The sequence below is a fragment of the Anomaloglossus baeobatrachus genome, chromosome 6, assembly GCF_048569485.1.
Source record: "Anomaloglossus baeobatrachus isolate aAnoBae1 chromosome 6, aAnoBae1.hap1, whole genome shotgun sequence".
NCBI lineage: Eukaryota > Metazoa > Chordata > Amphibia > Anura > Aromobatidae > Anomaloglossus > Anomaloglossus baeobatrachus.
In genome coordinates, this window is record NC_134358.1 from 481,564,147 (window position 1) to 481,588,898 (window position 24,752).

At 43.4% G+C, this 24,752-nt stretch overlaps 1 protein-coding gene across 2 annotated transcripts in view; it reads right to left on the bottom strand.

Moving 5' to 3' along the window:
- SNX13 (sorting nexin 13) overlaps window positions 1-24,752 on the bottom strand; it is a 181,057-nt gene that overhangs the window by 109,169 nt on the left and 47,136 nt on the right. For both annotated transcript variants that reach the window (XM_075315375.1, XM_075315374.1), the window contains exons 2-3: window positions 23,500-23,612; window positions 10,562-10,664 (exon numbers count right to left, since the gene is read on the bottom strand). In XM_075315375.1, coding sequence (XP_075171490.1) covers window positions 10,562-10,664; window positions 23,500-23,612 — 216 coding nt within the window. The remainder of the gene's footprint in view (window positions 1-10,561; window positions 10,665-23,499; window positions 23,613-24,752) is intronic.

Genomic DNA, 24,752 nt, shown 5'->3' on the forward strand with positions numbered 1-24,752 from the left:
AGCGGAGGACGCTCGTAACCAAAGTTAATATCGGGTAACCGCGGGCTTAGTTACCCGATGTTTACCTTGGTTATGTGTGCAGGGAGCAGGCAGCCCTGCTCCTAGCAGCTGCAGACGCTCGTAACCAAGGTAAATATCGGGTATCCAAGGAAGTTACTTGATGTTTACCTTGGTTACAAGCCTCCGCAGCTGTCAGCTCCCAGTCTTTCACGTTCAGTTCCCCTCATTCCCGATCACATAACTTCAATGTCCGCCCATAAACTTAAAAGTGACAAAATCCTGCAAAATAACACGTGTTTGCATGCGTTTTTATTTGCAAAAACAGGATCCGCTTTTGCAGCAAAAAAAACATTCATGACGCATGCTAAAAAAACGTAAAAAAAGCAGCCTAAGTATTGAACACGTCACCAAGTTTTTAAGTCAATATATTTCTAAAGATGCTACTGACAATTTCTCACCAGATGTAGATGACAAGTCATCCAATCCAGACAGGCAAAGAAATCAAACCATAGATGTCCATAGATTAAGTTGTGTAATAATGAGAAATTACACAGAGAAAAAGTATTAAACACATTAAGAAAGATAAGTGCAAAAAGCCAAGGAAAGTCAAATCTATTCAGTAATTAGAAAGCAATCCAGCCACTTAGTCAAAAATAATATCAGCTGGTTCAACTGATGGCCTATAAAAAGGTCTCTTATTACCAAGGTGCACACAAGAAACAACTTATGAGGGGTAAAACCAGTGAGCTGTCTCAAGACCTTCGTAACCTTATTATTGCAAAACATACTGATGGAATTGATCATAGAAAAATCGCTGAACAAAACTGCTGAAGATTCCTGTGAGCACTGTTGGGGCCATAATTTGGAAGTGGAAAGAACATCATTTCACCATATATTGGACATGACCAAGTGCTCCTCGCCAGATTTCAGACATAGAAGTGAAATTAATTATCAGATGAATTCTCCAAGAGCCAAGAACCACATGTAGACAGCTACAGAAAGACATGGAATCAAGCAGGTACAATTTATCAAACAAAACAAATAATGCATTCAACCTCTATGGCCTGTATGCACGTATGCACGCTCGCCACACAAGACTCCAGTGCTGAACAAAATGCATGTTAAAGAGCATTTAAAGTTTGCTCAACAACATTTAGATAAGACTGTGAAACACTGTAGTTCGAGAATATAGTCTGTTCAGATGAGAACAAAATTTAACCCTTTGGATGCCATAATACACATGTATGGAAGCAAAAAGGCACAGCATATCAGCCCAAAAACACCATACCAACAGTGAGGTTATGGATGTGGGAACATCATGGTATGGGGCTGTTTTTCAGGATATGGCACTGGAAAACTTCATATAATTGAAGGAAGGATGAACAGACAAACGTATGGAGACATTCTTCATAAAGTGCTGCCATCTACCAGGATGATGAAGATTACTTGGGGGAACGACATTTCAGCAAGACAATTATCCCAAACACACAGCCAAGGAAACTCTCAATTGGTTTCAGGGAAAAAAAATAAAGCTGCTAGAATGGCCCCAGCCAATCACCTGACCTGAATCCAATAGAAAATGTATGGAAGACGATAAAGCTCAGCGTTTACAGAAGGAGCCTACACAACTTTCATGATTTGAAGAGTCTTTGTGTGGAAGAATGGGACAAACTCATAACTGAGCCATGAATGCGACTAGGGGTCTGAAAGATTACCACACCCGCGGTAAAAAAACGCGGCAAACCACACCCGAAAACCGCATGCGGTTTGCTGCTGTTTTACCGCGGTATTGTTCGCGGTATTGCCGCGTGCGGGTTGGTACATGTGCTTTAATGCATTCTGTGCACCCAGAATTTTCATGTTCAATGCAATAAAGCACATTGAAGAAAAAAAAAAAGAAGCCATTTCCTAGATAGCTAGATAGGGAGATCGCTAGATAGCTAGATAGAGGGATAGCTAGATAGCTAGAGGGATAGCTAGATAGCTAGAGGGATAGCTAGAGGGATAGCTAGATAGCTAGAGGGATAGCTAGATAGCTAGAGGGATAGCTAGAGGGATAGCTAGATAGCTAGAGGGATAGCTAGATAGCTAGAGGGATAGCTAGATAGCTAGAGGGATAGCTAGATAGCTAGAGGGATAGCTAGATAGAGGGATAGCTAGATAGCTAGATAGAGGGATAGCTAGATAGAGGGATAGCTAGATAGAGGGATAGCTAGATAGAGGGATAGCTAGATAGAGGGATAGCTAGATAGAGGGATAGCTAGATAGAGGGATAGCTAGATAGAGGGATAGCTAGATAGAGGGATAGCTAGATAGAGGGATAGCTAGATAGAGGGATAGCTAGATAGAGGGATAGCTAGAGGGATAGCTAGAGGGATAGCTAGAGGGATAGCTAGAGGGATAGCTAGAGGGATAGCTAGAGGGATAGCTAGATAGATAGATAGATAGAGGGATAGCTAGATAGAGGGATAGCTAGATAGAGGGATAGCTAGATAGAGGGATAGCTAGATAGAGGGATAGCTAGATAGCTAGATAGAGGGATAGCTAGATAGAGGGATAGCTAGATAGAGGGATAGCTAGATAGAGGGATAGCTAGATAGAGGGATAGCTAGATAGAGGGATAGCTAGATAGAGGGATAGCTAGATAGAGGGATAGCTAGATAGAGGGATAGCTAGATAGAGGGATAGCTAGATAGAGGGATAGCTAGATAGAGGGATAGCTAGATAGAGGGATAGCTAGATAGAGGGATAGCTAGATAGAGGGATAGCTAGATAGAGGGATAGCTAGATAGAGGGATAGCTAGATAGAGGGATAGCTAGATAGAGGGATAGCTAGATAGAGGGATAGCTAGATAGAGGGATAGCTAGATAGAGGGATAGCTAGATAGAGGGATAGCTAGATAGAGGGATAGCTAGATAGAGGGATAGCTAGATAGAGGGATAGCTAGATAGAGGGATAGCTAGATAGAGGGATAGCTAGATAGAGGGATAGCTAGAGGGATAGCTAGAGGGATAGATAGAGGGATAGATAGAGGGATAGATAGAGGGATAGATAGAGGGATAGATAGAGGGATAGATAGAGGGATAGATAGAGGGATAGATAGAGGGATAGATAGAGGGATAGAGGGATAGATAGATAGATAGATAGATAGATAGATAGAGGGATAGATAGATAGAGGGATAGATAGATAGAGGGATAGATAGATAGATAGAGGGATAGCTAGATAGAGGGATAGCTAGATAGATAGCTAGAGGGATAGATAGAGGGATAGATAGATAGATAGATAGAGGGATAGATAGATAGATAGAGGGATAGATAGATAGAGGGATAGATAGATAGATAGATAGATAGATAGAGGGATAGATAGATAGATAGAGGGATAGATAGATAGATAGAGGGATAGATAGATAGAGGGATAGATAGATAGCGGGATAGATAGATAGAGGGATAGATAGATAGAGGGATAGATAGATAGCGGGATAGATAGATAGCGGGATAGATAGATAGAGGGATAGATAGATAGATAGATAGAGGGATAGATAGATAGATAGAGGGATAGATAGATAGATAGATAGAGGGATAGATAGATAGAGGGATAGATAGATAGCGGGATAGATAGATAGCGGGATAGATAGATAGCGGGATAGATAGATAGCGGGATAGATAGATAGCGGGATAGATAGATAGAGGGATAGATAGATAGAGGGATAGATAGATAGAGGGATAGATAGATAGAGGGATAGATAGATAGAGGGATAGATAGATAGATAGATAGATAGATAGATAGATAGAGGGATAGATAGATAGATAGAGGGATAGATAGATAGATAGAGGGATAGATAGATAGATAGATAGATAGAGGGATAGATAGATAGAGGGATAGATAGAGGGATAGATAGATAGAGGGATAGATAGATAGAGGGATAGATAGATAGATAGATAGAGGGATAGATAGATAGATAGAGGGATAGATAGATAGATAGATAGAGGGATAGACAGATAGATAGAGGGATAGATAGAGGGATAGATAGATAGATAGATAGAGGGATAGATAGATAGATAGATAGATAGAGGGATAGATAGATAGATAGATAGAGGGATAGATAGATAGAGGGATAGATAGATAGATAGAGGGATAGATAGATAGAGGGATAGATAGATAGCGGGATAGATAGAGGGATAGATAGATAGAGGGATAGATAGATAGAGGGATAGATAGAGGGATAGATAGATAGAGGGATAGATAGATAGAGGGATAGATAGATAGATAGATAGAGGGATAGATAGATAGATAGAGGGATAGATAGATAGATAGATAGAGGGATAGATAGATAGATAGAGGGATAGATAGATAGAGGGATAGATAGATAGATAGAGGGATAGATAGATAGATAGATAGATAGATAGAGGGATAGATAGATAGATAGATAGAGGGATAGATAGATAGAGGGATAGATAGATAGAGGGATAGATAGATAGAGGGATAGATAGATAGAGGGATAGATAGATAGAGGGATAGATAGATAGATAGATAGATAGATAGATAGATAGATAGAGGGATAGATAGATAGATAGAGGGATAGATAGATAGATAGAGGGATAGATAGATAGATAGATAGATAGAGGGATAGATAGATAGAGGGATAGATAGAGGGATAGATAGATAGAGGGATAGATAGATAGAGGGATAGATAGATAGATAGATAGAGGGATAGATAGATAGATAGAGGGATAGATAGATAGATAGATAGAGGGATAGACAGATAGATAGAGGGATAGATAGAGGGATAGATAGATAGATAGATAGAGGGATAGATAGATAGATAGATAGAGGGATAGATAGAGGGATAGATAGATAGATAGATAGAGGGATAGATAGATAGATAGAGGGATAGATAGATAGAGGGATAGATGGATAGAGGGATAGATAGATAGATAGAGGGATAGCTAGATAGAGGGATAGCTAGATAGATAGCTAGAGGGATAGATAGAGGGATAGATAGATAGATAGATAGAGGGATAGATAGATAGATAGAGGGATAGATAGATAGAGGGATAGATAGATAGATAGATAGATAGATAGATAGATAGATAGAGGGATAGATAGATAGATAGAGGGATAGATAGATAGATAGATAGAGGGATAGATAGATAGATAGAGGGATAGATAGATAGAGGGATAGATAGATAGATAGATAGATAGATAGATAGAGGGATAGATAGATAGATAGAGGGATAGATAGATAGATAGATAGAGGGATAGATAGATAGAGGGATAGATAGATAGCGGGATAGATAGATAGAGGGATAGATAGATAGAGGGATAGATAGATAGCGGGATAGATAGATAGCGGGATAGATAGATAGAGGGATAGATAGATAGAGGGATAGATAGATAGATAGATAGAGGGATAGATAGATAGATAGAGGGATAGATAGATAGATAGATAGAGGGATAGATAGATAGAGGGATAGATAGATAGCGGGATAGATAGATAGCGGGATAGATAGATAGCGGGATAGATAGATAGCGGGATAGATAGATAGCGGGATAGATAGATAGAGGGATAGATAGATAGAGGGATAGATAGATAGAGGGATAGATAGATAGAGGGATAGATAGATAGAGGGATAGATAGATAGATAGATAGATAGATAGATAGATAGAGGGATAGATAGATAGATAGAGGGATAGATAGATAGATAGAGGGATAGATAGATAGATAGATAGATAGAGGGATAGATAGATAGAGGGATAGATAGAGGGATAGATAGATAGAGGGATAGATAGATAGAGGGATAGATAGATAGATAGATAGAGGGATAGATAGATAGATAGAGGGATAGATAGATAGATAGATAGAGGGATAGACAGATAGATAGAGGGATAGATAGAGGGATAGATAGATAGATAGATAGAGGGATAGATAGATAGATAGATAGAGGGATAGATAGAGGGATAGATAGATAGATAGATAGAGGGATAGATAGATAGATAGAGGGATAGATAGATAGAGGGATAGATAGATAGAGGGATAGATAGATAGATAGAGGGATAGCTAGATAGAGGGATAGCTAGATAGAGGGATAGCTAGATAGAGGGATAGCTAGATAGAGGGATAGCTAGATAGAGGGATAGCTAGATAGAGGGATAGCTAGATAGAGGGATAGCTAGATAGAGGGATAGCTAGATAGAGGGATAGCTAGATAGAGGGATAGCTAGATAGAGGGATAGCTAGATAGAGGGATAGCTAGATAGAGGGATAGCTAGAGGGATAGCTAGAGGGATAGCTAGAGGGATAGCTAGAGGGATAGCTAGAGGGATAGCTAGATAGATAGATAGATAGAGGGATAGCTAGATAGAGGGATAGCTAGATAGAGGGATAGCTAGATAGAGGGATAGCTAGATAGAGGGATAGCTAGATAGAGGGATAGCTAGAGGGATAGCTAGAGGGATAGATAGAGGGATAGATAGAGGGATAGATAGAGGGATAGATAGAGGGATAGATAGAGGGATAGATAGAGGGATAGATAGAGGGATAGATAGAGGGATAGATAGAGGGATAGAGGGATAGATAGATAGATAGATAGATAGATAGAGGGATAGATAGATAGAGGGATAGATAGATAGAGGGATAGATAGATAGATAGAGGGATAGCTAGATAGAGGGATAGCTAGATAGATAGCTAGAGGGATAGATAGAGGGATAGATAGATAGATAGATAGAGGGATAGATAGATAGAGGGATAGATAGATAGATAGATAGATAGATAGATAGATAGATAGATAGAGGGATAGATAGATAGATAGAGGGATAGATAGATAGATAGATAGAGGGATAGATAGATAGAGGGATAGATAGATAGAGGGATAGATAGATAGAGGGATAGATAGATAGCGGGATAGATAGATAGAGGGATAGATAGATAGAGGGATAGATAGATAGCGGGATAGATAGATAGCGGGATAGATAGATAGAGGGATAGATAGATAGATAGATAGAGGGATAGATAGATAGATAGAGGGATAGATAGATAGATAGATAGAGGGATAGATAGATAGAGGGATAGATAGATAGCGGGATAGATAGATAGCGGGATAGATAGATAGCGGGATAGATAGATAGCGGGATAGATAGATAGCGGGATAGATAGATAGAGGGATAGATAGATAGAGGGATAGATAGATAGAGGGATAGATAGATAGAGGGATAGATAGATAGAGGGATAGATAGATAGATAGATAGATAGATAGATAGATAGATAGATAGAGGGATAGATAGATAGAGGGATAGATAGATAGATAGAGGGATAGATAGATAGATAGATAGATAGAGGGATAGATAGATAGAGGGATAGATAGAGGGATAGATAGATAGAGGGATAGATAGATAGAGGGATAGATAGATAGATAGATAGAGGGATAGATAGATAGATAGAGGGATAGATAGATAGATAGATAGAGGGATAGACAGATAGATAGAGGGATAGATAGAGGGATAGATAGATAGATAGATAGAGGGATAGATAGATAGATAGATAGATAGAGGGATAGATAGATAGATAGATAGAGGGATAGATAGATAGAGGGATAGATAGATAGATAGAGGGATAGATAGATAGAGGGATAGATAGATAGCGGGATAGATAGAGGGATAGATAGATAGAGGGATAGATAGAGGGATAGATAGATAGAGGGATAGATAGATAGAGGGATAGATAGATAGATAGATAGAGGGATAGATAGATAGATAGAGGGATAGATAGATAGATAGATAGAGGGATAGATAGATAGATAGAGGGATAGATAGATAGAGGGATAGATAGATAGATAGAGGGATAGATAGATAGATAGATAGATAGATAGAGGGATAGATAGATAGATAGATAGAGGGATAGATAGATAGAGGGATAGATAGAGTCCCTGTGAGCACACGCTGCATTTCTCATGGTCGATAGTGTGTTCACATTACCGGCCGTGGGAAATGACCGGTAATTACCTTTCTGCTGCCTCGTTGCGAGGCTGCATTCAGCTGTGTGTCAGTCGTGGCTGGAAGCAAGCATCGCAGGACGTAGATTACGGCGGAGCTGTGTGTTTCGGGGGGGTTAATAAAACGGGTGAACCAGGAGCTTTTTTGTGTTTTATTTAAAATAAAGGATTTTTCGGTGTGTGTTTTTTCACTTTACTTATGGGTTGATTATGTCAGCTGTCTCATAGATGCTGCCATGATCAAGCCTGGACTTAGTGGCGGCGATCCGCCGCCATTAACTCCTTATTACCTGGATCGCCACGGCATCTGGAAGAGCCAGGGACACTCCGGTACTGCCGCATAATGCATGCGACAGTCCCGGGTCAGCTGCGGCTGATATTCTCTGCTGCGGGAGGGGGGGCGGGGACATTAACCCTGCCCCGCGCCCTCCCCAGCCTGAGAATACCGGGCCACCGCTGTGTGCTTACTTTGGCTGGAAGGTAAAAATACGGCGGAGCCCACGTTTTTTTTTTATTTGTCTGTTTGATTTGTATGTGCATTCTATATATATGTGTGTGTGTGTGTGTGTGTGTGTGTGTGTGTGTGTGTGTGTGTGTGTGTGTGTGTGTGTGTGTGTGTGTGTGATCTGTTCGTATTCTGTGTCTGTGATGTGTGTGATCTCTGTGTGTTTACTCTGCTCCGCTTCCTCTTCCTGGCATAATGACATCACTTCCCTGCAAACCGCAGACAGCGATGTACATTACCGCAGGTAAACCGCGAAATACTGGAGGGAATAACGCAGGAAAACGCAATGAACTGCACAGAATTTGCGGCCTGCGTTATTCCCTGCGGGATTTCACAATTACATTGCAGTCAATGGAGTGAAATCCCGCAGCGACGTGCGGAAAAGAAGTGACATGCAATTGTTTTTGCTGCGGGAATCCTGCAGCAAAACGTGCAGCTGTCAAATTCCGCATAGTGCGCACAGGATTTTTTTTTCCAGGTTTTGCTGGTGATTCACTGCAGAGATGTTATGAACATAACATGTAGCGAAACATGCAGCAAAACCGCAGGAAATCCACGGGAAAAACCGTTAAGTGCGCACAGAGCCTTAAGTAGATTTTAGTAGGCATCGTCAATTCTATTATTTCCCTGTGTCATTTCTCAATATTACACATCACTAAATTTATGGATGTCTGTGGTTTGATTTCTTTGCCTGTGTGGATTGGTTGGATCATCAAGGACATCTGATGGGGTCATTACCATGGAATGTATTTTGTATTTTGTATTTAATTTCTAGTGTTGAAAAATCAAACTGTGCTGAAATCTATTGCGAATAGTTCAGTGTACAATACACAGTCACTCCTTTTTGTGCTGCCTTCAGAGGACAGTCTGTAGCCATTATTAACTCTGTTTTTGGCTTGTGACTGTAACGTAAGTTACCATGGAAGGACGCGGTGAAACATTCATATCAATAGCACCTTTAGAAATATGTTTACTTGATCAATAATTGTTTCACCCGCTGTATATCCAGAACAGAAGGACAAACAGGTGCTTATATATTTCGGCTTGTTACTGTCACTGATTCCTATGCTGGCATGTGGCCGGCATCCTGGCAGCGTAGGTGCGCGGTATAGCCACACACTACTGAAGTGAAGCATGACCGCAATCTAATGAACACACCCATCACATTACCAGTGCATGGAGGCCACGCAAAGGTCACCATACAAGTAATCCATTCATTATCTGCTAAGAGACTGACTCCAAGGAATATCATGGCGGTATGCTAATGCAACGCCTCCTGCAGAGCACCAGATACACAAAAGCTAAATAAAAGCAATGTCCCGCTGTGTGCCACCATGTCCACACACGAGTATATGCGGAGGGTTAAGGTGGATGGTCCTGGGTATAGAACCATCCTGGGCTCCTCTTGGTATCTACTGTCCTCCTCCCTGGTAAATAGGTCTCCGTTCTGTCTAATGCAAAAAATAACATCGTATTCACCGTCCCTGGCTCCCACGTCACGCAGCGTCCTCCTGTGTGGCCAGTAGCTTTCATCGGTGTCGGTGCTATTGCAACACATGATGTCACTGCCATGCGCTGCCCTCAGATGAAAGCTGCCGGCTTCTGTTTGGCTGGCAGCGTGTTTCGCAGTACAGGGACCCGACGGGTCTCTGCTCCGCAAAGTATTTCTGCTAGATGTGCAGCCTAGGATGCACATCCTAATGAAGCAGGGGCTGGGGCCGGCGGGCCCCCTGCAACCCAAGGCCCAGTCGCAATCACAATTCTTCTGCCCCTGCTGGGCTGATCCTAATTGTCTATGGTGGCAAGAAAGAAATGCTAACAAAATACAACCACACAGTTACATGACAATTGGGCATGATCGAGTCTGGTTTGATGTGAATTCCCCTTTTTTTAACCCTTTAAAGACCCAAGTTCCCTTGTCTTTTTAGGAGTCCCAGATGTGCTTTTAATAAAAGGTAACAAAACAATATCTGATTTTTTTTAACACTGGAAAATAGGACACGCTGTAATCCTGTTGCATCATATTCACATGAGTTAAACAGATTTTGACGTCACACTGACCTACCCTTGAGACTCCAGCAGAAGATTGAGGAAGAAAGGAGAGCTCACATCTCTCCAGGTACTTCTCCGAGGTTATCTTTCCAAACAGAAGCGTGACCACAAAACCCCTAAGTGGAAAAAAAAATTAATGAAAAGTTGTACATGTGATTTAGCTTTTCTCTAGGTCCTAAAATCATATGAATTAACTATATCTTTTATAACTTTGTGCGATGTAAAATTGTGCAAATTAACACTCCTTCATAGAAGCCTAAGGCTGCTTTCACACATCCAGTTTTTGCTGTGCGGCACAATCCGGCGCTTTGCAGAAAAAACGCAACCATTTTTTTTGCCGCCGGTTGCGTTTTTTTTTTTGCATAGACTTTTATTAGTGCCGGATTGTGCCGCATGGGCTTGCGTTCGGTCCGGTTTTTGCCGCATGCGGCAGATTTAGCCGATGCGGCGGCCGGATGGAATGCTGCCTTGCACGTTTTTTTTGTCCGGCAAAAAAAAAAAAAAAACCGCATCGTGCCGCATCCGGCCGATGAGGCGCGATTTGCAATGCATGCCTATGGACGCCGCATGCGGCGTCCTGCGGCAAACACCTCATCCGGCCGCCGCATGCGTTTTTTTTCCACTGCGCATGCTCAGTAGCGTGCCGCAAGCGGCAAAAACCGGACAGGCCGCATGTCAAAAACTTATGCAAAGGATGCGGTATTGTCGCCGCATCCGTTGCATAGGTTTTAGAGCCGGATTGGCCAGCTCTGCTAAAACCGGAGGTGTGAAAGCGGCCTAAGGGGTGTTACTCAAAGTAATCTCCACGACTTTAGCGTGCAGATTACACATCTTGTGTTCCTTCGCTTAGTGCTGAAGAAGCGAACATAGAAAAACAGCCAAAATCTAGATTCCTTTGATGAAGACAAATTTGTAAAGCAGAATGCACAAGTAATGTATTACCTGCGGATTGGCTGTGCAGGATTGGAGCAGCAAATCAACAAGGTAATACAGTACCGGCAATATAGTTGAGATTTTAAGGGATTTTTTCATGGGTCTTCTTCAAGAGTGCTCCCGAACTTAGTACTTGCAGGGAAAGGTCTTCTTGTGACACTTTGGGCTGGAATGGTCGCACCGATAGGCCAAATTGTGCACACTGAGGCTGCAGAGGTAGCTTTGCCTCTTCAGCATTGGAAGAGCGCCGGGGCACTGAAGCTGGTTGGATTCAGCAATGCGGCCAGTTGCAAAACAAAGCTTGTAAAAGCAGTGCTCCTTGCCACCAACCAAGAAGAAAAATCTATATAAAAATGTGACAATAAACATGTTTGGTATCTTTCCATAAAATAACTTCTCAAATTTAAATAATTTTCTCCACTACTTTTACATTGATGGCCTATCCTTAGAATAGGTCATCAACGTCTGATTGACCGATCAGCACCTCGCCGATCAGCTGTCTTCGGTGCCAAAGGTGACAGGAGGCGTCCGGAAGTGCTCAGTCTGGAGCTGCCCTGTCGGATAGTGGCCGCGGCCGGGTACTGCACATCTGTCTCCTATTGATGTGAATGGGAGGCGGATGTACAATTCCCCACCGCTATCAGTTGATGGGGCCGTTCCGGAACTGAGCATTTCCGGCCACATGCCACCGCTGGCATTGGGAACAGCTGATCGGTGGGGGTGCAGGGCATCGGACCCCAGGCAAATCAGGAATTGATAATCCTTCCTAAGGATAGGCAATCTATGTAAAAGTAGTGGACAACTTCTTTATCTGTGCAGTAAACACAGTAAAGCAAAAATTATAAAAATCGAATCACCATTTTGTGTTTTCAGTTAGTGCAACAGCCCCCAAGCTCCTCCATAATGCTATAAGAAAACTTGGGCTTTTTTTTTTATTCCCCTTTTCCAATAACATGGTAAAACTGTGTAATTCAAAAAAGATCTCTATCTATGCTAGTGTATACACCGTGTGCAGAATTATTAGGCAAGTTGTGTTTTAGAGGATTTTTTTATTATTGATCAACAACTATCTTCTCAAGCAACCCAAAAGACTCATAAATATCAAAGCTTAATATTTTTGGAAGTTGAGGTTTTTTTAGATTTGGCTATCTTAGGAGGATATCTGTTTGTGCAGGTAACTATTACTGTGCATAATTATTAGGCAACTTAATAAAAACCAAATATATTTCCTTCTCACTTGTTTATTTTCACCAGGTAAGCAATATAACTGCGTAAAATTTAGAAATAAACATTTCTAACATGCAAAAACAAAACCCCAAAAAAATGAGTGACCAATATAGACACCTTTCTTTATGATGACACTCAGCAGCCTACCATCCATAGATTCTGTCAGTTGCTTGATCTGTTTATGATCAACATTGCGTGCAGCAGCCACCACAGCCTCCCAGATACTGTCCCGAGAGGTGTACTGTTTTCCCTTCCCTTCACATTTTATGAGGGACCACAGGTTCTCTATGGGGTTCAGATCAGGTGAACAAGGGGGCCATGTCATTATTTTTTCATCTTTTAGACCTTTACTGGCCAGCTACGCTGTGGAGTAGTTGGATGCATGTGATGGAGCATTGTCCTGCATGAAAATCATGTTTTTCGTGAACGATACCGACTTCTTCCTGTACCACTGCTTGAAGAAGTTGTCTTCCAGAATCTGGCAGTAGGTCTGGGAGTTGAGCTTCACTCCATCCTCAACCCGAAAAGGTCCCACAAGTTAATATTTGATGATACCAGCCCATACCAGTACCCCACCTCCACCTTGCTGGCATCTGAGTCGGAGTGGAGCTCTCTGCCCTTTACTGATCCGGCCTCTGGCCCATCCATCTGGCCCATCAAGAGTCACTCTCATTTCATCAGTCCATAAAACCTTTGAAAAAGCAGCCTTAGGATATTTCTTAGCCCAGTCTTGACGTTTTATCTTATGTTTTTTGGTCAAAGCTGGTCATTTTTCAGCCTTCCTTACCTTGGCCATGTCCCCGAGTATGGAACACCTTGTGCTTTTTGATACTCCAGTAACGTTGCAGCTCTGAAATATGGCCAAACTGGGGGCAAATGGCATCTTGGCAGCTTCATGCTTGATTTTCCTCAATTCGTGGGCAGTTATTTTGCGTCTTTTTTGCCCAACACGCTTCTTGCGACCCTGTTGGCTATTTGCCATGAAACGCTTGATTGTTTGGTGATCACGCTTCAAACGTTTGGCAATTTCAAGACTGCTGCATCCCTCTGCAAGACATCTCACAATTTTGGACTTTTCAGAGCCCATCAAAAAAAATTTCTGACCCATTTTGCCAAAGGAAAGGAAGTTGCCTAATAATTAAGCACACCTTATATAGGATGTTGATGTCACTACATCACACCCCTCCTCATTACAGAGACGCACATCACCTGATTTACTTAAATGGTAGTCGGCTCTCAAGCCTATACAGCTTGGAGTAAGACAACATGTATAAAAAGTATCATGTGATCAAAATACTCATTTGCCTAATAATTCTGCACACAGTGTATACAAGGACGGTTAGACAGGGATTAGCAATATACACCCAGTACTGCTTGTTGTCCTGGGTGCATATTGCACCTGACAAGGTCCCTTTAAAAGAGGGGATACCTATCCATTTTGACCCTGGGGAAACATTAGGAAAATAAAATGACATTGCCAACCTTTAGACATTAATATTACATTGTAAAATGTTGGCACTGCCCGGGCAGCTCCAGGCACGCAGCTGTTGCATCATATCAGCACAGTTTGTGAGATTTGGATTTATCCGCAGTATTGGATGTTGTACTGAAGCCATAAAAAATGAGAAATGAGCCTGGAAAGATATTCCACAGATGTTGTGTAATAGAAATGCTACTGTTCTGCCCAAAGTCTGCGACCAGGTTTACCTAAATTCATACAACCCTTTTAAAAGGATGATAAACTCACAAGCATAGAGGACAGCAGCACCCAAAGGCTAATGCTATGGTAGAAGCCCATAGTGGGAATGCACCGACCTTATCCAAAAAATAAAGGTGATTTGAGGATATGTATCCGAATAGATAAGATAACCTACCTCAGTCACAGCAACAGAAGCAAATGCCAACAATATCAAGGCGTGACCATATTTCCAGGAAAGAGCAGAGCACAACGAGCATCCACAAGGAGAGAGTAGAAGAGAAGGATTTCATAATAGCATTAGGTCAGTAAGGCCCTGTGCACACTCTGGTTCTTGACGCAGTTTTTTTTTTTCTGTTTTTTATTCTTTTTAAAATCTACATCAAAATCTTTTGAGCGAAAGCGTTTTTTCACCCATCGACTTTCTTGATGGGCCAAAAAAACCGCACCAAAACTGCGTCAAAACCACATCCGGTTTTGACACTTTTGCCAGAGCGCGCAGATCTAGTGCAGAAAATTTGTGCTCCAAATCTGCAGCGTGTGCACATAGCCTGAAGGGGGCTTTACACGCAGCGACATCGCAAGCGATGTCGCTGGTGAAAGCACCCACCCCCGTCGGTTGTGAGTCATGGGCAAATCGCTGCCCGTGGCGCACAACATAGTTAGGACCCGTCACACATACTTACCTGCCTAGCGACGTCGTTGTGGACGGCGAACCGCCTCCATTCTAAGGGGGCGGTTCGTGCGGCTTCACAGCGACGTCACACGGCAGCCGTCCAATAGAAGCGGAGAGCAGCCGCATTATCGACACGCCCATCTTGTTGCCGGAGAACGCAGGTAAGGGGTGCTTCACACACAGCGAGCTCGCTGCCGAGATCGCTGCTGAGTCACGCTTTTTGTGACGCAGCAGTGACCTCATTAGCGATCTCGCTGTGTGTGACACTGAGCAGCGATCTGGCCCCTGCTGCGAGATCGCTGCTCGTTACACACAGCCCTGGTTCGTTTTCTTCAAAGCCGCTCTCCTGCTGTGACACACAGATCGCTGTGTGTGACAGCAAGAGAGCGACAAATGAAGCGAGCAGGGAGCAGGAGCCGGCGTCTGACAGCTGAGGTAAGCTGTATCCAAGATAAACATCGGGTAACCAAGGTGGTTACCCGATATTTACCTTAGTTACCAGCCTCCGCAGCTCTCACGCTGCCTGTGCTGCCGGCTCCGGCTCTCTGCACATGTAGCTGCTGTACACATCGGGTTAATTAACCCGATGTGTACAGCAGCTAGGAGAGCAAGGAGCCAGCGCTCAGTGTGCGAGGCTCCCTGCTCTCTGCACATGTAGCTGCATTACACATCGGGTTAATTAACCCGATGTGTACTGTAGCTAGGAGAGCAAGGAGCCAGCGCTTAGTGTGCGCGGCTCCCTGCTCCCTGCTCACACTGGTAACTAATGTAAACATCGGGTAACCATACCCGATGTTTACCTTAGTTACCAGTCTCCGCAGCTTTCAGACGGCGGCTCCGTGCAAGCGCAACGTCGCTTGCACGTCGCTGCTGGCTGGGGGCTGTTCACTGGTCGCTGGTGAGATCTGCCTGTTTGACAGCTCACCAGCGACCATGTAGCGATGCAGCAGCGATCCTGACCAGGTCAGATCGCTGGTCGGATCGCTGCTGCATCGCTAAGTGTGAAGGTACCCTAAGCTGCAGTTCATTGCTCCCGGGGTGTCACACGTACCGGTGTGTGCTGCCTCAGGAACGACGAACAACCTGCGTCCTGAACGAGCAACGAGATTTTGAAAATGAACGACGTGTCAACGATCCACGATAGGGTGAGTACTTTTGATCATTAATAGTCGCTCAGAGCTGTTACATGCAACGATGTCGCTAACGACGCCGGATGTGCGTCACGAATTCCGTGACCCCGATGACATACCGTTAGATATGTCGTTGCGTGTAACGGGGCCTTAACACAGACTGATCACGTGCAACCAATGCTTCTCACAATATGGATCGGGGCATCCGCAGGGGGCGGCATGGTATCCATCATCTGCACGGCACTTATATTTACCTGATGAGACGCAAACGTTCACCAAACATAACCTGGTGACAGTATATACACCACTAACCCACTACAAGTCAGACCATACACTGCCCTTGGACTACACATTAAAAATGTACTTAATATAATACTATTTGTTCCCACCATCCTTTATTCTGACCATAGATAGTCTCCGCAGGACACCGTAAATCTGTGCAACACAGGTAGGCCATTTATTTCAATGGGAGTTTTGTAATTGTTCCTTTTTCTGGTGCTGCTGCTGCTGGAGGAACATTACCTGCAGCCTGAGGCTCCCATAGATTACACATGGAAGCAGCTACATTGGCTGTCATTTTTTAATTACTCTAAACCTTGTGTTATAGAAGAGATACACTTTTTACAAAACAAAAATCTCTCTATATATATATATATATATATATATATATATATATATATATATATATATATATATATATATATATATATATATATATATATATATATATATATATATATATATATATATATATATATATATATATATATATATATATAAAATACCTCGAATCTTTAAATCTTTACTTTTGCAATCATAAGGGCCTAATGGTGACAGACCCCTGGAATGGGCAGTCATAAAGAGCTCTACTTGATCATTGAGAGAACTGTGGCACTGGTCACAGCCGCAGAGCATCGCTCTCAGAGCAGAGCGTGGCGGCAAGGCACTGTTTGATACACTCAGCTTCCTGCCATGAAGAGAACTGTGCAGCGATGCATAGATATACAGTTCTCTCTCTTCCTGCCCAAGAACATTCAAAGTGATGACACTGACTGACATGCACATGTCTACAGATCCTGAGGGTGGAGGAGGGTAATAAACCTTTAAAAGTGACCCTGTCAGGTGCAATATACACACAGATCCACGAGCAGTTCTGGGTGCATATTGCTGATTCCTGCCTAACCGTCCCTGTATACACTAGCATAGATAGAGATCTTTAGAAAAAGGATTTCTAAAGATCGTTTATTATATACTAATGAGGGCAGGGACTAGTCGCAAAGTCGCGAGTTCCCTTGGCTAGTTGGCCCCTTAGCATGTAAGCACGCCCCTGTCTGTGTACTAACATACTAACAAATGAGCAGCGACGCCGCACATGCCTCAGTCTTGATGGCGGCCGGCAGAGGATGGAGTGCACACTGAGCATGATCTGGAGTCCCCTGGGCTTTCAATCATGCGCACTAAATTGATGCCGGGTGTAAGCTTTGCGACTTCAGTGAGGTACAGTGCGCATGAGCGGACAAAAGGGAACTCCGGATCATGCGCTATGCACATCCATCCTCTGCCGGCTGCTATCAAGAGTGAGGTATGTGCAGCATCACTGCGCATTCATTAGTATGTCAGTACACCCACAGGGGCATGCTTACATGCTAAGGGGCCAACTAGCCAAGGGAACTCATGCCCTTGTGACTTGTCCTTGCCCTCATTAGCATATATGAAATGATCTTTAGAAAAATAGAAATACTTTTTCTATATTTTTATAGGCAGGGATCAGCAATATACACCTAGAACTGCTCGTGGTTCTGGGTGTATATTGGACCTGACAGGTTCCCTTTAAACTAATAAATGCTTGTCCAGGAAAAGGAAATTACAGAGCTTTGTATTTGTACTGTCAAAAGTCAAGGAAATACAAAGGCAATTGTCAATTATTTTTTGTACAAGTTGTAATGGATTCCCATGTACAAACTGGACTTTATCTTATATCCACTGTAATGATGATGCTCGGCGTTCATCGCAGCAGCGATAAGTCCAATATACTGATCAAGATTCACATAACTAAACCGGTAAAGGATTCTTCCTATTTCAGTGCCCTACGGCGTCCCCCACAATTGCTCCACTCCCACCTCCGGTCCCCGAGAGGTGCCCAGATCAGTAGATTAATGCGCATCTCCGGTCTGAGCGCACATGGACCAATGTATATATTCAACAGAAAACAAAGGCTGCCGAGCCGTGCACCCCTGACCTCGCAGGCATCAGCGAGTATCAAGATCCAGAGCCCAAATGATCTGTGTGTAATTATAAGATTACTTAAAAGAAAAAAAACCAAAAACAAAAAAAAAAACAACACTTTTCTTCTCCAATATTAGTGATATTAACCCCTGTCCTTCCTAAGGCTATGTGCCCACGGGAGCGCGTACCTGCGGATATATCCGCAGGTACGGCCACAGGTTTCCCGCAGCACCTCCCCGGAATCCGCAGCTATACATAGCTGCCGGATTCCAGCGGAAATGTTGCGGTAAACCTGCGATTTACCTGCAGACGTTCCGGCCTTTATCTCCATAGTGGAGGGCCGGGATTTCCGCAGGTACTGTAAATCCGCAGGAATAATTGACATGCAGTTATGTGCGGCTGCGGGACATCCGCAGCATATTCCGCAGCCACACATTTCGCAGCATGGACATAGACACTCCCCATGTCCCATAGGATAACATGGGGAGTGCCTGTACTTGCTGAAACCTGCGGATTTATCTAGAAAATCCAGATAAATCCGCAGGTTTTCCGCGGCAAAATGCGCAGGAGCAAGCTCCCGTGGGCACAGGGCCTTAGACCACTAGGAAAGTTATTCTCAATTAGAAATATTTTTCTATTTTTTGAACCTAGAAGAGTCCTAAAGTCCGAAAACTCTGGGGCCTCTGAACGGACAGCAGAACTGTCAACCTGTGCTTTATAGAAGAGGCTGACAAAATGATATCGGATACACCAGATTCTAAAAATCCAAGTGAGAGGTGACAACGTGGCCACATCTCCTGCTGAAAGAAACAATGACGACAGCTACGCAAGTAAAATAGACCTCGTTACCAACCCGGCTATTAGTCACTTTACTAAACTACCAGAACCAATCTACCGTTTACAACTGAGTGCAAACACCACATTTTCTACAGAAACTGGCCCATCTTTTACTCTCCATACAATATCTTGCTCTGCAATAAGGCAGGGAAGTGACTAAACTGTTACATAATTACGGCTTCATACATCCAGCTCTATAGGCCGATAAACCCAAGTCTAATAATTACAGTACACTGCATTCAAGCGGCTGTGACAACTGCGCACAGGGTCCTCTTCTATCTGCAAGTAGCGAGTAATCAGCGTGAGACCATTAAATTGTATACTGAAGAAATACATAAAACTATGGGACCTTGTAAATGAGGATAAGCCACGATGCCACCGTGATAATGGGAATAACACGGCGCTATGGTAAATTAGATAAAAATGTAAATGAACATTTGAGGCATCCCATCATTGTCTGCCTATCCCATTGACAGAATTCAGAGCAATCGGCTGACATCGGCGGTCACACCCCAATGAGAGGAGGCAGAGCTGCTCGGCTGACGTAAAGCCCCTGTATCGCCGGCAGAAGCGGTCTGTGACAGTTGTGAGCCGGATGAGATCGGTGCCGGGGAGGACAGGATCGTAGTCAGCAACAATCTGACTGTTAGTTTTTATGTAGTGGCCTAAGAACTAAGTGTCCATATATCTGTTTAAAATGATATGTGCAGGTGAGGGTCTCCCTACTCCCAGATATTTGGGTTAAAATATTTAGACATGATCAGTTTTGTGTTTGATGTTAGATCACCATTTTAATATTTTTTGTATATGGTTGAGATTCTTGTGGATGCTATATTGTTAATTATTTACTTGTGATTGTGGCTATGTAACATGTCACAGATATGATTGCGGTCTTAACAACTGTGATGAGGTGTGATTACTTTTTATAACAGACTTCTCTGCAAGACACAATTGAGAAAGGGAGTGTGGCCCGCACACTGCGGAGCATGTTTCTTCAACTCCTATGAAGAATGTATATTGTTTCCATCAATGTTTTGATAATGTGGATTTTCCATACTGTCATGTATACTGCACTTCATTTGCTATATTTAAAACTGATTTCAATAGATAGTATGTTTGCTATAAGTATAGTTGAGCGGACTTCCAATAATCCGGGTCCAGCGGATCCGTCGCGGGTTGTCAAAGAAGTCCGGATCCGATCCGGACCAATGTATGTCAATGGGGGATCGGATCGAGAGCTCGATCGAGATCGATCGAGATCGATCGAGATCGATCGAGATCGATCGAGATCGATCGAGATCGATCGAGAGAGAGAGAGATCGAGATCGAGAGAGATCGAGAGAGATCGAGAGAGATCGAGAGAGATCGAGAGAGATCGAGAGAGATCGAGAGAGATCGAGAGAGATCGAGAGAGATCGAGAGAGATCGAGAGAGAGAGAGATCGAGAGATCGAGAGAGATCGAGAGATCGAGAGAGAGAGAGATCGAGAGAGAGAGAGAGAGAGAGAGAGATCGAGAGAGAGAGAGGGAGAGAGATCGAGAGAGAGAGAGGGAGAGAGATCGAGAGAGAGAGAGGGAGATCGAGAGAGAGAGAGAGAGATCGAGAGAGAGAGAGAGAGATCGAGAGAGAGAGAGAGATCGAGAGAGAGAGAGAGATCGAGAGAGAGAGATCGAGAGAGAGAGATCGAGAGAGAGAGAGAGAGAGATCGAGAGAGAGAGAGAGAGATCGAGAGAGAGAGAGAGAGATCGAGAGAGAGAGAGAGAGAGAGAGAGATCGAGAGAGAGAGAGAGAGATCGAGAGAGAGAGAGAGAGATCGAGATCGAGATCGAGATCGAGAGAGATCGAGAGAGATCGAGATCGAGAGAGATCGAGAGAGAGAGAGATCGAGAGAGAGAGAGATCGAGAGAGAGAGAGATCGAGAGAGAGAGAGATCGAGAGAGAGAGAGATCGAGAGAGAGAGAGATCGAGAGAGAGAGATCGAGATCGAGAGAGAGAGATCGAGAGAGAGAGAGGGAGATCGAGAGAGAGAGAGAGAGATCGAGAGAGAGAGAGAGATCGAGAGAGAGAGAGAGATCGAGAGAGAGAGAGAGATCGAGAGAGAGAGAGAGATCGAGAGAGAGAGAGAGATCGAGAGAGAGAGATCGAGAGAGAGAGAGAGAGATCGAGAGAGAGAGAGATCGAGAGAGAGAGAGAGAGAGAGATCGAGAGAGAGAGAGAGATCGAGAGAGAGAGAGAGAGATCGAGATCGAGATCGAGAGAGATCGAGATCGAGAGAGATCGAGAGAGATCGAGAGAGATCGAGAGAGAGAGAGATCGAGAGAGAGAGAGATCGAGAGAGAGAGATCGAGATCGAGATCGAGAGAGATCGAGAGAGATCGAGAGCGAGAGAGATCGAGAGCGAGAGAGATCGAGAGAGAGAGAGATCGAGAGAGAGAGAGAGAGATCGAGATCGAGAGATCGAGAGAGATCGAGAGAGATCGAGAGAGATCGAGAGAGATCGAGAGAGATCGAGAGAGATCGAGAGAGATCGAGAGAGATAGAGAGAGATAGAGAGAGATAGAGAGAGATAGAGAGAGATAGAGAGAGATAGAGAGAGATAGAGAGAGATAGAGAGAGATAGAGAGAGATAGAGAGAGATAGAGAGAGATCGAGAGAGATAGAGAGAGATCGAGAGAGATAGAGAGAGATCGAGAGAGAGAGAGAGAGAGAGATCGAGAGAGAGAGAGATCGAGAGAGAGAGAGATCGAGAGAGAGAGAGATCGAGAGAGAGAGATCGAGAGAGAGAGAGATCGAGAGAGAGAGAGATCGAGAGAGAGAGAGAGAGATCGAGAGAGAGAGAGAGAGATCGAGAGAGAGATCGAGAGAGAGATCGAGAGATCGAGAGATCGAGAGATCGAGAGATCGAGAGATCGAGAGATCGAGAGATCGAGAGATCGAGAGAGAGAGAGATCGAGAGAGAGAGATCGAGAGAGAGAGATCGAGAGAGAGAGAGAGAGAGAGAGAGAGAGAGATCGAGAGAGAGATCGAGAGAGAGATCAAAAAAAAAAAAAAAATCCCCCGGATCAGGATCGTGCAGCCGGATTCCCGCGTCGGACCCGGATCGGATGCTGAAACCGCGCGGATCCGGATTTTTACAGTTCGGATCCGCTCAACACTAGCTATAAGGCGTTTGACTATTATATACAGACTGCTACAGTGAGTGCTACTTTTATAGCAACAAACATGAGACTAGCACCAGACCCGGCCCTCGACCAGCGCCAGACCCGGCCCCCGCAGCTGCCGATCAGCTGGTGTGGGTATTCATAGCGATTCCTGACCACTGTCTGTCCATCCTCCACGTTATTTATGCTAATTCTATTATAGAATTGTTTTACTAAGTGCCTAGAAGGACCTTTGCTGATGTCATACCCATGTGACCAGAAGGGACGAGGCCTCAGCCAACATAGCTGATACCAGGAAACAACACTATTTTTCTGTTGGCTGAGGCCTCATCCCTTCTGGTCACATGGGTATGACATCAACACAGGTCCTTCTAGCCAGTTAGTAAAACGATTCTATAACAGAATTAGCATAAATAACAGGGGGGAGGATGACGAGGCAGGGGGCGGGAATCACTATGAATACCCACCCCAGCTATTAGCTGATAGGCAGCTGCTGCCATTCAAAAAGCTGCTTATTTTACAAACTTTACTTGCTTGTGTTTCAAAACCTATACATCCTAGCTGACAACTAAAGGTATGTATAGAATCAGCATGATAGTGCCTGTATAGCACTGGCTTTAGGTTACGGTATATAGGAAAATGCTAGTGATTGGTGCGCTTTAATAGGTGACGGATGTTACATGTATAATTTAACACCTCACTGTGCTGGCAGTCCATCCCGCTTTGACCAAGACAAATTTGAGCAGTTTTTTTCATAGCGAATGGCAAGCTCAGGAGATAATGGTGGTGAAGCTTAGAAGTGGCTCATAAGTGTTGAAAAAAAGCAGATCTGTGTAAGATAACATATTGTATAAGGTTTCTTCTGCTCGCTTGTAGTTTTCAGTTACGTAACGTTTATGACAAAGGTGACCATTTACTTTTATACCTTTGAAACGTATTCAGTGATTTCAGGACATCTCTTGGCTTATTGCAACCATAAAATGACATCACATTACAGTAAGACTATACAGCCTGAAGTGCCATCATAAAAATCTATATAATCACCTGTAAACGCATAGTACTTACCCACCCACGAAGCAGAGGATGTAAAAGGCAAAATAAAATATAGCAAAGGGTCCAAATGTTATGAGGAATAGCACGCCACCGAGACTACCCCAACCCCATATGGAAAGACTGGCCTGGAGAGAGAGGGAGAAGAAAACAGGATCAATACACAGAAGTGTGACTGAAGCAGCAAAAAAAGAGCAAAGTCGTGATCTCAGAGTAAATTTGTCACTGTATTTCACAATATTAAAATAAGTATTTCACGAGTCCGGTTACAGAGGTGGAGCTCAAGGGTACACGAGTATTTAATCTCCATTCCCCCCTCACCCACCCAGCCTGACTGAATGACCGCTGCAGCTTGTACTGAGCAGTGTGAGATCTCAGCAGCAGGAGAGACACTGAGGAGCTGTCACCCAGGCAGGTGCGAGGAGATCGCGTAAACTTTTATAATGCATTATAAAAAAAAAAAGTTATAAAAAGATGGTTCAGAACTCCTATTTCATGGGGAATACTGGTAAGGCTGCTTTCACACTAAGTTTTTTTAACATGCGTCATGAACGTTTTTTTAACGCAAAAACGGATCCAGTGCAAATGCGTTTTCATTTCAATGCATTTGCAATAGACTCGTGTCAACATGCGTTCACCTGCGTTCACATGCGTTATAGTCAGGATCCAGCGTCTTGCTGTTTAACTTTTTTCAAAAACGCTACTTGTAGTGTTTTTGAGCTGCGTCCAAATACTGTTTTTCACTGGATTCTGACTATACTGCACGCAAACGCATGTGAATGCTGGCATGCTGATAGACAGGATCCTGCTTGCTCTACTGAGCATGCCCAGAAACCATTTATAGCCACAAAGAACCATTAGGGACGGTGTTTAACCTAAAAAGCTAGACTTTATTTATTCATATAAAAATATTAACAATCACATGTGTCAAACAAGAGATCTCAAACTTATCACACTGGACATGTCAACATACCAACATTGTACCAGTAATCTCCACAATGCCGTCTGAACAACGTCCAATAACCAGTATCTATTATTAAGCTTCACCTGTAATTCCTGCCATGACCGCTGGGTGTACAGCTGGTTATGGAATTAATACTCAAGTACAGCAGATGATTTTGTTATCACTACCATTGATATTATAAATCCCGGACTTACAAGGATTCTACCTGAACTCGTCAGGCTGATCACACTCATATATACCAGTAAATCCTTAGTGATTCCATTGCAAATGAGCTGACAGCCAAAATGTTTGTTTAAACCATATG